We start from the raw sequence: 12,557 nt of genomic DNA on the forward strand, positions 1-12,557 counted from the left end.
AGGGCCTGGTCAAGGGCGGTCAACGGGTGTCTTTCCTGATGAAGACGTAGGTGCAGGAATCCAGGCCGGCTGGGTTGTAGGTGTTGGTTCTGTCCGTGAAGGTCTTATGGCAGGGCGCAAACTTCTGTGCTAGTTCCCTCAACCTTGGGAGGGGGCTGTCTTGATGGCAGGAAGAATTCCCAGAACAGCTAGTGTTTCTGTTCTGCAGGGGATACGTCGCCATCTGCCCTCGGTGCGGTGCAGAGACCCAGCAGGACCCAGGGAGTTGGCCCTCCAGTTTTCGTTGGTGCAGCTCTAATGGCACATTAGAGCTGCCTTCAGTGAGTGGTGTGCCCTCTCTCTGTCACGCCGTTTGCTGCGGGGTTGTAAGCCGTTGTGCTGTGAAGTGTCATACCCATCAGGCGCGCCAGGAGACCCACAGTTCTGACAGGAATGCTGAGCCCCTGTCCGTAGTAATGGTGTCTGGCACCCGAAGCGGCTGATCAAACTGAAGAGGAGGGCTTCTGCGCAGGATGCCGCTGACGCCTCCTCCATAGGTGTCGCCTCTGGCCAGCAAGTGGAACGGTCTAAGATCGTCAGGAGGTACCTGTCGTTCCCAGACTGCGGTAGAAGCCCGACGATGTCTATGTGGATGCGCCGAGCTCTGACGAGGTTGAGGGAAATCATCAATGCCTGATTCTGTGTGCCTTGTGGCCTTGCTGGTTTGGCACGGGTACAGCTCCTCACCCACTGGCGGCGTCCTTCCTGATGCCATGCCACACGAACTTTTCTGTCGCCAGGCTCGCTGTTGTACGCCCCTGATGGGAGAGGCCGTGAATGATGTCAAACATCTGCTTCCTCATCAAGGCAGGGACCAGGGGCAGGAGCGGCTGGTGCTAGTGTCGCAGAGAAGAGTTGCACCTGAACTGCCCAAGGGCACGTCCTCCCACTTGAGTGCCGTCCTGTAAGCTGGTGTTTCAAGTCTGCTGCTTGCTCCCTTGCCAGGTCTTCGTAGTTCATGCCGAGGTGCAGGGAATTGACTTCAACCCTTTACAGGGCGTTGGCTTACTGTATTCTTCCTGTCGGGGACTTAGATGATGGTGTAACCAAACTCTGAAATGGCAGCCAAGTGCAGCTGCTGCCTCACTCAACCACGCTACCCGCCTTTGTAAATGCGCACCAGGGGCTTGTGGTTCGTGAGGATGGTGAATGGAATGCCGTCCAGCAGGTATTTGAAGTGCCGCACAGCCTGGTAGATTGCGAGCAGCTCTGTTGAAGGCGCTGTAGCGGGTCTCTGCTGGCAACAACTTGCGACTGAAGAAGGCAGAGGCCAGGGGCGCCATTGGCTTCTTGCTCGAGCACTGCTCTGCAGGTGATGTTGTTGCCGTCGGTGGTGAGTCTCAGGAAGAGGTGGGGTTATGATGCGTTAAGGTGGTAGCACTTGCGGATAGGGCTGTCTTTGTCTCCTCGAATGCCTGCTGTTGGAGGAGCCCACGTCAGTGTTTTTGACTTGTCCTTCAGGACTCTGGTCAGGGATACTGATGCGGGCGATACCTGGGATGAATTGGCGACAGTAGTTTACCATGCCGAGGAACTTTTGAAGGGCCTTCATTGTCTGCGGCATCAGGAACTTTTTTTATTGCTTTCACCTTGGAGGCCATGGAGTGTACTCCTGCTGGGAAGATCTTGTGTCCGAGGAAGTCTATTTTTTCTGCCCCGAATGTGCATTTGTCAAACCTGACAACTAATCCATTCTCCTGCAGGCGCTTCAGGATGGCGCGGACATGGTGAAGGTGTTCCTCTGGGGACCTGGAGAAGATAAGGATGTCGTCTATGTAATAGACGCAGAAGGGTAGGTCCACCAGGGTGGTGTCCATCAGGCGCTGGAATGTGGCCCTTGTGTTCCTGAGGCCTAAGGTGGAGTAGGAGAAGGTGTACATCCCGAACGGCATGATGATAGCTGTCTTCGGGACGTCGTCAGGATGCTCAGGAGCCTGAAAGTATGATTTTAGCAAGACCATCTTCGTGAAGACCTTGGCCCTGTGAAGGGTGCTTGTTAGGTCTTGCATATTCCGCAGTGGGTAGTGGTCTGGCGTGGTGACTAAGTTCAGGTGACGGTAGTCTCCGCAGGGCCTCCAGGAACCATCCAACTTCTTTACCATATGCAGGGGAGACGCCCACGGGTTCGATGCTTTGGTACAGATGCCCATCTGTTCCATTTCAGCGAAGGCCTGTTTGGCGTCTTGTAGTTTTTAGGGGCAGGTGTCGGAGCTTGGCATGAGTTGGGGGCTTGTTGTAGTGATGTGGTGGTAGATGCCGTGCTTGGCACCAGCCCCTGGCAACTGGCGGAGCTCTGGTTTAGAATACCTCTGGGAACTCCTGGAGGAGGGTGGTGTAATTGTTCGAGGCTGTGACGCAGACGGCAGGCATCCCCGGTCCAGTGGAGAGTGGTCAGGAGTGGCAGGTTCCGGTGTCAAGGAGGTGTTGCTTGCCGACGTCGACCAGGAGTCCGTGGTGTCCCAGGAAATCGGTGCCCAGGAGGGGGAACTTGACCTCTGCAATGATGAAAGGCCAGTTATACCTGCAGCCCAAGATGGAGATTGTGCGGGTCGTTGTTCCATAGCAGCGGATAGCGGTTCTGTTAGTGGCTACCAGGGAGGTCATGGAGTCAGCTGTCCGGGCGTAGTCCTCCTCCAATGGTGGGAACACCGACTGCATTGCGCCCATGTCAACCAGCAGGCGCTGCTTTGATATATCGTCTCTGATGAAGGAACCTGCTGGTCGGTAGTCAGTTGACGCTGCCTCTCGCCCACAGTTCTCGAAGAGAAGGGGTCACCTCCTGCTCTCCCAGCGCCTCCAAGATTAATGTTCATGTCATCCAATAATTATCACTGTAATCATTGTCTTGGGGGTGTGGGGGTGGGGAAGTTCTTGTAAAGGCGTCAAATGCCTCTTCATTTCTGCATTAATCACATCATCATGTGTATTACCCATTATTATTTCATATTTTTTATGTATCTCTCCATACGCATTATTCTTCGGCCTTTCCGCCGATGTATGTAACTACTTTGTATCGCTTATTGTAACGCAAATTATTTATATGTCATCTAACAAACGCAAATTTTTGTCCAAATGCGTGACATGGGAATCCATAGGTCGGCCACTTCCTTTCCGTCCGCATTCCTCAATGTATACCTGGTTTCGAGAAATAAATCAGTCATACCCAGACCTGTCTTCTGAACCTCACACTGTCATTAACACTATTATGACTGCTAGTATCACTAACGCTACTATCACTGTAACTGTCATTAGTATTATCATCACTACTGCTGTCACCAGTATCACTTGCACCATTACTACCACTACTGGTACTACTAAATACTACTGTCATTAATACTCTCGTTCATATACAGTAAACCCCCATATTCGTGTTCTCATGGTTCATGGACTCATGCATTCGCGGGTTTCTCTGTGGAACATATCTAGCCATCATTCACGGAAAATTCGCCCATTCATGTGTTTTTCACTGAGAAATATTCACTAATTACTGTATTTTCATATAATGTTCATGAATAAATGCACTTTTTGTTATAAAACTATTAAAATACTCAGGTATAAGAATTTTTACAAGGTTTTTCTTGGTTTAAGCTATCAAAATGGGCAGTTCTAAGTGTTTTAGAGGGGTTTTAAGCATTCGCGGATTTGACCTATTTGCGGGGGCTTGTGGGACGCATCCCCCGCGAATATGGGGGGTTCACTGTACATGATAAACCTGTGGACCTAGCTGTTGTGCTGGCCAAAGAAGGGTAGGGGAAAGTAACCCGAGAATGTCCTTTGGCGATTCACGTTAAAATTAATTGCTGATATACTTGAAATAAACACTTTTTGTTCTGATCTTTACCAATATCTTAAAGGCAAATGATGATATTACTAATGACCATTCAGCAGACTATGGCATCTCGTCCCCAGGAGAGGTTTCAGGAGCGGTGTTCAGTACGGAAAGGTACTGAGGGGGAACTCTGGGGCGCCTGCCTGCCTCCTCGCATACTCCGCTGTCCAACAGGAATGCCGGCTTCAACCTGTCAATGGTGACCCAGCCTTCCTGCCCGTGGATGTCAAGGAGGTATGCCTTGGTGGCCCGCCTGATGACTCGCTGGGGCTCCCTATAGGGCCTGGTTAAGGGTGGTTGATGGGCACCCACCCTGGCGAAGACGTAGGCGCACGAGTCTAAGGCGGGTGGGCTGTAGGTGGTGGTTCTGTCGGTGAAGGTCTTATGGCAGGGCACGAACTTCCGTGCGAGTTCCCTCAACCCCGGGGGCGTGTGTCAGCGTCGTCGGCCAACAGCGGGAAGAATTCTCTGGGAACGACCAATGTCTCCCTGTAGACTTTCTCAGCAGGGGAGGCATCGCCATTTGCCTTCGGTGCAGTGAGGAGACCTAGCAGGACCCAGGGAAGCTGTTCCTTCCACCTCTCGTCGGTGCAACGTGCCATGGGAGCTGCCTTAAGAGAGCAGTGCGCCCTCTCGACCATGCTGTTTGCTGCAGGGTTGTAAGCTGTTGTGCTGTGTAGTGTTGTACCCATCATGCGTGCCAAGGAGACCCAGAGCTCTGACAGGAAGGCTGGACCCCTGTCTGTAGTGATGCTGTCTGGCACTCCGAAACGGCTGATCCAACTGGAGAGGAGGGCCTCTGTGCATGACGCTGTTGATGCCTCCTCCATGGGGGTTGCCTCAGGTCAGTGGGTGGAGCGGTCTATGATTGTCAGGAGGTATCTGGCTCCTCCCGACTGCGGAAGAGGCCTGATGACGTCAATATGGATGTGGCCGAAGTCCCAACGAGGTTGGGGGAAGTAGCCTGGCACGGGATGCAGCTCCTTGCCCACTGTCGGACGTACTTGTTGATGCCGTGCCAGACGAACTTGTCAGTCATGAGGCGCACTGTTGTGCGCCCTGATAGATGGGAGAGACCGTGGACTATGTTGAACACCTGCTTCCTTCTCGAGGCAGGTACTAGAGGGAGGGGGCGGCCTGTGCTGGTGTCGCAGGGGAGAGTTGTGTTCGAGTTTCCTAAGGGCACGTCTTCCCACTCAAGAGCCATCACTGCCGTCTCTGGGTCTGCTGCTTGTTCTTTTGCCAGGTCTTTGTAGTCGATGCCGAGGTGCTACTCTTGACAGGGCGTCGGCTGCTGGGTTCTTCCTGCCAGGGACATAGTTGATGGTGCACCTGAATTTGGAGATGGCGGTCAGGTGTCGCTGTTGCCTTGCAGACCACGCGTCTCCCGGCTTTGCAAATGTGTGCACCAAGGGTTTGTGATCTGTTAGGATCGTGAATTCGGTCCCCTACAGCAGGTACTTGAAGTGTCTCACGGCCTGGTAGATAGCCAGCAGCTCCCTGTCGAAGGCACTGTAGCAGGTCTCTGCTGGCAAAAACTTGTGGCTGAAGAAAGCCAAGGGTTGGGGGCCGCGAGTCACTAGTTGCTCGAGCACTACGCCGCAGGTGATGTTGCTGGCTTCCGTTGTCAGTCTGAGGGCAGTTGCGGGGTTGTAGTGAGTCAAGGTAGTGGCATTGGCAATGGCTCTCTTTATTTCTATGAATTCCTGCTGCTGCAGAGCCTGCCAGGTCAGTGTTATTGGTTTGCCCTTCAGGATTGAAGTCGGGGGGTACATAGTGCGGGCAACATCTGGGATGAAACGTCGGTAATAGTTTATCATCCCAAGAAACTCCTGAAGGGCCTCGATGGTCTGTGGTTTCGGGAAATTCTCTATAACTTCTACTTTAGAGGCCGTGGGGTGCACTCCTGCTGGGGAAATCTCATGGCCGAGGAAGTCTACTTTTTCTTTCCCAAAAATGCATTTGTTGAACCTGACGACCAGTCCACTGTCCTGCAGACGTTTCAGGGCGGCACGGATGTGGCGAAGGTGTTCCTCTGGGGACTTGGAGAAGATGAGAATGTCTTTGAAGTACCAGATGCAGAAAGGCAGATCCCCCAAGATGGTGTTCATCAGGCTCTGGAATGTGGCACTGGTGTTCCTGAGACCGAAGGTGGAATAGGAAAATGTATAAGTCCCGAAGGGCCTGATGATGGCGGTCTTGGGGACATCTTTGGGGTACACATGGACTTGGAAGTATGGCTTCAGCAGGTCCATCTTGGAGAAAATCTCTCCATGGAGGGCGCCCATCAGGTCTTGCATGTTAGGGAGGGGGTAGTGGTCTGGTGTTGTTAGTAAATTCAAGCGCCGATAGTAGTCCCCGCAGGGCCTCCATGAACCATCGGACTTCTTTACCATGTGGAGGGGAGACACCCACGGGCTTAATGCTTTTGTACAGACGCCCATCCATTCTATCTCTGTAAAGGCCAGTTTGGCATCTTGTAACATTTGGGGGACAGTCGTCGAACTTGGCATGGGTCGGTGGGCCCATCGTGGTGATATGATGAAAGATGCCGTGCTTTGCTGAAGCCCCTGGTGACTGGCGTAACTCTGGTTTGAATACGTCCGGGAACTCCTGTAGGAAGGACGTGTAGCTGTTGGGGGCTGTGGAGCAGATGGCGGGCATTCCAGGTCTGGTGGAGAGCTGATGGGAGTGGCAGGTTCCCATGTCGAGGAGGCGTTGTCTTCCAAGGTCGACCAGAAGTCCGTGGTGCCCTAGGAAATCTGCGCCCAGCAGGGGGAACTTGACCTCTGCGATGACGAAGGGCCAGTGGTATCTGCAGCCCAGAATTGAGATAGTCCTGGTCATCGTGCCATATGTGCAGATGGGAGTTCCGTTTGCTGCTATGAGGGCGGGTGTTGAGTCAGGTATCTTTTCTAAATCTTCCTCGGATGGTGGGAAGACCGACTGCATTGCTTCCGTATCTACCAGCAGGCACCATTTCGAAATTTTGTCTCTGATGAAGAAACCTGCTGGTCAGGGGGAGTTGGATTTCACGGCCACAGCTGTTATTTGTGGTCGCTTTTGTTGTTTTTTGTAAAGGAACAGGGAGGTCTGCAGTTCCTGGCATTGGTTCCGAATTTTCTATGGAAGAAGCACCACGCCGGGTTTGACCATGTCCTGTGTTCCCTGAATGGTGTCTTCTTCCTGTAAACGACATTTATGTCTCCTCACTGTCGTCGTTCTCCTCCGTCAGGCTGCAGGCTCCCAGGGCGGCAGCGTGTTTCGAGGCCTTAGTGGCCTCGTGTATTTTCTGGGCGACATTGACTAAGGTGTCCATGTCGAGGGCTTCTGCGTCTTTTATCTGGCACCCAACTTCCTGCGTGAGGCGCCAAAGGAAGATCGCTCTGGTTGCTTACCTTCCTCTTCCTCCCGTTTTCATTGCGGCCTGGCAGTGTTACCAACCCCTGTAGTTCATCCCAGGCTTCCTGGGTGATGCTTCTCCAAGGGGCTGGGATAATAGGTCAAGTGCACGCTGCGCTCTCTTGGTCATGGGTATGGAGTAAGTTTGCATGAGTTTATCTTTCAAGGCCGTGTATGTGACCTTGTCCGGTTGCGATCGAGCCAGGGGAGATTCTGTTGAACACCTCTTCTGGGAGCGCCGTCATGGTGACGTGAGATTTGATAGCATCGCCTGAGATGCGTGCCATCGCGAGTCGATCCGCCGCCAGCGCAGGAACCATGATGCCGTGTTCTGCCGTGAAAACGGAGGAAGTCTGACCGCATCTGACTTTGTTGGCGACAGGGGCATACAGACGATGCTCGCGGGTTCGCAATGAAGTTCAGCTTCCGACATCTTTACTACTCACGCACCAAAACGAGGGAAAATGTGCCGTATTGAGTCTGTTAATGGTGCTGGTTGTTTGAGTGGTCAAACGAAGTGCGAAAACATGCCCTTTTTGGGTACGCCATATTTAGTCTGTTAATGGCATGGTTTCCACCAGGAGGGAGCTATCAGAAGCCTAAACTTTGACACCGTAATTAGCCCGCTAAAGGCTCTCTAATGGTAGGCTGTGGCCGTCTTTAGTCCGTTAATGGCTGGGCCAAAACTGTGCTACCTGTCACTCTGGGGTCACCAGTGTGAGGTTCAAGAAATGTCAGAAGTGAAAGACTGATTCTTTATTATTCTCGACAGGTGTTTATAATGCAGAAAGCGGACGGAAAGGTAGCAGGCGACCTGAGGTCCCCCGCTGCATCCATACAGAAGTTGTGTTTGTTAACAGGCATAAGAAGACATATATAATGCGTTACAGAACATGTAAAAGGCAGATATATATATTGGCGGAAAGGCCGTACATTGATGCATACAATGAGATACATAAAGAATTTGAAATAATAACAAGTAACATATATGACGTGATTAATGTATATGTAAAGAGCGAAACACAAGAATGGAGAGGCGATTTGACGCCCTTACACATTCAATCAGGTGCACCGACAATTCAGCGCCAGACAATTCAGCGCCGACAATTCAGCGCCGACAATTCAGCGCTAGACAATTCAGCGCAAAGACAATTCAGCGCAAAGACACTTAAAAAGGAAATTATAAACAAAAACACCAAGAAGTTAAAAATTCGAAAATAAAATAACTAGCTACTCGTTCAAAGTAATTAAGTATGTAATGCTTCTTCAAACATTAGTCAAAAATAAATTACCTAGCCACTTGTTGAAAGTAATTAAGTATTTAAGTCTTTAATCATTTATTCCTGTTTCAATAATGTTTTTTCAAAAGAGAAAGCAAGTTATTACACTTTCAGACACTAGCCAAGATGGAGCGAATTCTTTCAGAAAAAACCGTGAGCAAATAATTTTAAATGGATTCTTTTATCGCTTAGACAGAAAGCTTGCCAGTGGAAAGGAGTCGTGGCGATGCGTTGATGAAAAATGTAGAGGTCGAATTCATGTTGATGGCGGTTCTTCTTGGAAGACAGTGATGTGCTTTTTTATTTGGAACCTGGTATACGACCCGATACAATTTTGTGTGACTTTGAAAAGGCATTCCATAATGCTATAAGTGAAGTTTTCTCTGGCGCTTGTATAGTTGGCTGCTTGTTTCATCTGGGGCAAAGTGTTTGGAGAAAAATCGGTAGCCTGAATCTAACAAGCCTATATTTACATAATGAAAGCATGCGCTTATTTTGCAAGATGCTAGTTGCACTGGCTTTCGTTCCTATTGATGATGTTACTGAAGTCTTTGAAAAATTGCAAGATGAAATACCAGATGATTTAGACGACCTCGTTGCTTATTTCGAAGACACATATATAGGACGCCCATTTCGCCGCAGAAGAAAAGATCCTCATTTTAAGCCTGAGGTATGGAATATTTATGAACGAATTGTCAGAAATCTTTCGAAGACCAATAACGCAGTAGAAGGGTGGCATCGTGCATTTCAGACTTCACTTGGTCATAACCACCCAACAATTTACAAATTCATTGAATTTCTTCGACTGGAACAAGATCATACAGATAAAAAGCTGATTAGAATAAATGCTGGAAAACAGGACACTGCAAAACACTCAAAATATGAACGAGCTTATTCCGCCATTAAAACAATAGTTTCTGAATATGACACGTGAGTTGACAAACTAGAATATTTGCGAGCTGTTAGTTTTCAGATAACACTTCAAAAATAGGAATTAAAAAAATTTGTTTAGCATTTATTTTTATATTTTATATAATATTTTTTTGTACTAAATCCAATACATAAATTTTTTTGTACTAAATCCAATAGCCTAAATAAACTGTTAACAATTATTTTTGTACTAAATTCAGTAAATACATTTTTTAGCATTTATTTTTTTGTTTTTCACCTGTTTATAATTTTCTTTTTAAGTGTCTTTGCGCTGAATTGTCTTTGCGCTGAATTGTCGGCGCTGAATTGTCTGGCGCTGAATTGTCGTGTCACGATTCAATCAAGTCGAATGATTACTTATACAGCTTATTTATACTAGTTGACGACACGATGAAGTTGTGTGGTCAAATCTTTAATACCTAATTATAAATATAGTAAGTGCAGCATTTATACAACAGATATGGCTTAAACTTCGAATGGAGATTAACACACTGTCACAGGGTGAGGGGATTGAGACTAGGAGCAAATGCTGCCATGTGGTTAGGACCGTGAGGATAGGATAAGAGGAACAAAGGATTGCTAGATAGGATTCTTTCTATATGGATAAAAGGGGAAGATGGGATGTCATCAAGGGGGAAGATGGAAGAACAGGTAAGGATATGAGGTTCTCATGCAGACACCTTACCTTTAGGGGGAGATGTAGGCGTCTCTCAGACAGAGGACGGGATTGCATGTCCACCTTCTGCAAGGTCTGAATCACGAAGAAGGATGCCACCTGCTCCTTCGACCATCTACCCCCAGGCCCTTCAAGGGGGGAAACTTCTTGTAGGGTGCCCTACTGGTCATCGACTCTCAATCCCCTTGCTCTTAGGCCTAGACTTGCGTCACAGTCCTGCATTTGGACGGTGCCAGAGTGGCGCTGCTCGTCTTATGCCTGGATCACACATTGGTGATTCAAGACTGGGACCTTCATAATGGCCGAGTTTGGCATCAGTCACAGGCCTTGGGCCACAAAAAAAAAAAAAATAATAATAAAATCAGCTGATTAGGACACCATGATGTCATACTCAATGAACCATTTACGACAGCACTTCGCAGGTTGAGATGAGATTACGTCAGTCCGCAGTCGTATGTGTAAGTCGCTGATGATTTAGGCCACGCCTACATTTAACGGTTTTCACAGGACGGCAGCTTCCGTGAAGGCATGACGATTCATGATGATTTAATCGTGGTGTACTTACATCACATTCCGACATACACAAGGGCCCCCGTCATGTCCCGTGAACGTGGATGCCACCATATGTAAAGCGCCAGGTGAACTGGTCACTCATCATTCTCGTTGCAGCCACAGACAGAGCAAGAAGATGGAGGACATGGATTTGCTGAACCTCATACCTGACAACATACATGATCCGGAATTAGTAGAATGTATTTTGGATTATTACGATGCAATGTTGCAGTTAATAACAATAATACTTTATTCGAATACGAATTCTTATACAATAAATTTACAAATAAAAGTAGTGGTGCCAAGAGTCTACAATTTTGATTTATCACTAAACAAACAGATTTACAGAAAATATACAATTATCACAACCAAAGTGTGTATCTTACCAATAAACATAAATAACTTTAAAAAGGGTCATGCAACTAGACCTAAAAAGCAAGCGTAAATAAGCTCAATAACTATATTATTCTCCATCTACATAAAAAACATAATGCACAAATCATTCCAAATATAGAACATAAAAAAAGCAGTTTTATCTGTCAGTAGAGTATGCTGTGCTATTCATCATGTAAAGTAAATAATAAAGACGCATCACTGTCTTTCAGCAATCGTATCAAAACATTATTTGATTTCTCCAGTCACTGTTTTAGACTAAATACTGCTGCGTGGCCCCGGATAAAGCACCATTACTTCGGGCGACCCCATGAGCCCCCCTTATTATATCATTATGACACTCTTAGTCTTCCTAAAGTTTCTTGTGTGTAGTGATACCATAGTGCAGAACAATAGATTGCCGTACAAAAGTTTTGAATAATTGAACTTTAGTTTCATCATCACAGAAATTAAATTTTCTTATAAACATATTCCCCTCACACAGAGCTTCCGACGCTGCTGTTCAATATCTTCATTACTCTTATTGTTACTAGTAATTATGTAGCCCAGATATGAGAATGAATTTACAAATTGTAATTATGTGGCCCAGATAAGAGAATGAATTTACAAGCTGTAAGAAGTCATTTTGCAATGAAATCCTTGGGTATTCCTGACCTTTGTTGTTACGTACATGAAGGAATCAACATGCACACAGTTTTGCTGGTGTTGTATAATATATCATGCTCTATGGCAAAGTCTTCACAAATCTTCAGAAGTTTTCGAAGTGCCCTAGCAGTGGGAGCGAGAATAACTAGATCATCTACATAGCTAAAATTATTATAAGCAACATCCCCGATGTAACATCCTATTTCGGAACCAGCCAGTCGAATATTCAGGTCGTCTACATAAATGTTACAAAGGTAGGGTGACAGAATGCCTCCCTGTCTCAAGCCATTACTGCTACCGAAGGAGCCAGAGAATGGAACATCCCATTGAACAACAATATTTTGAAAGTCAAACCAATAGGCGAGTAACTTGACACAATGTTTCGGTACTTTTCGGCACAACAATCTATCAGATAGTTCACCCGATCAAATGCTGTTTTGGCATCTAAAAAGCATAAAAATACAGGCGTATTTTGTGCGTGGTAATAATTCATAACATTTTTAAACCATAAACACATATTTCTGTGCCTAGATTTGGTTTAAACCCAAACTGATACTCACTTGTATATAAAAATTCCCTTATATTTGCTAATGTTACTAATTCTAGCATTTTAGAAATGTGTGTAGCAATTGCGATTGGTCTATAGTTGTTTTTAACTACGGGGTCTTCGGTTATATTTTTTGAAAGTGGGACTATTATAACTTTCATAACAGAAGCAGGCAAAAACGAATGTATAAGGAATGACTTAAAAAAGGGGCATATCAACAGGAGCAAAAATAGTCTGGCGCATACTTATAGACTTCTCCAGGGA

The 12,557-nt window shown here is 47.2% G+C and overlaps 1 protein-coding gene across 1 annotated transcript; it reads right to left on the reverse strand.

Moving 5' to 3' along the window:
- Window positions 1-2,231: 2,231 nt before the first annotated feature.
- Window positions 2,232-3,370, reverse strand: LOC136839689 (osteocalcin 2-like). Its single transcript, XM_067106042.1, has 2 exons — window positions 3,227-3,370; window positions 2,232-2,534 (listed from the first exon to the last, which is right to left on the reverse strand). Exons 1-2 carry the CDS (start codon window positions 3,368-3,370, stop codon window positions 2,232-2,234), a joined length of 447 nt encoding a protein of 148 aa, XP_066962143.1.
- Between the last annotated feature and the right edge of the window lie 9,187 nt (window positions 3,371-12,557).

This window comes from Macrobrachium rosenbergii, chromosome 6 (assembly GCF_040412425.1).
Source record: "Macrobrachium rosenbergii isolate ZJJX-2024 chromosome 6, ASM4041242v1, whole genome shotgun sequence".
NCBI classification, from domain to species: Eukaryota; Metazoa; Arthropoda; class Malacostraca; order Decapoda; family Palaemonidae; genus Macrobrachium; species Macrobrachium rosenbergii.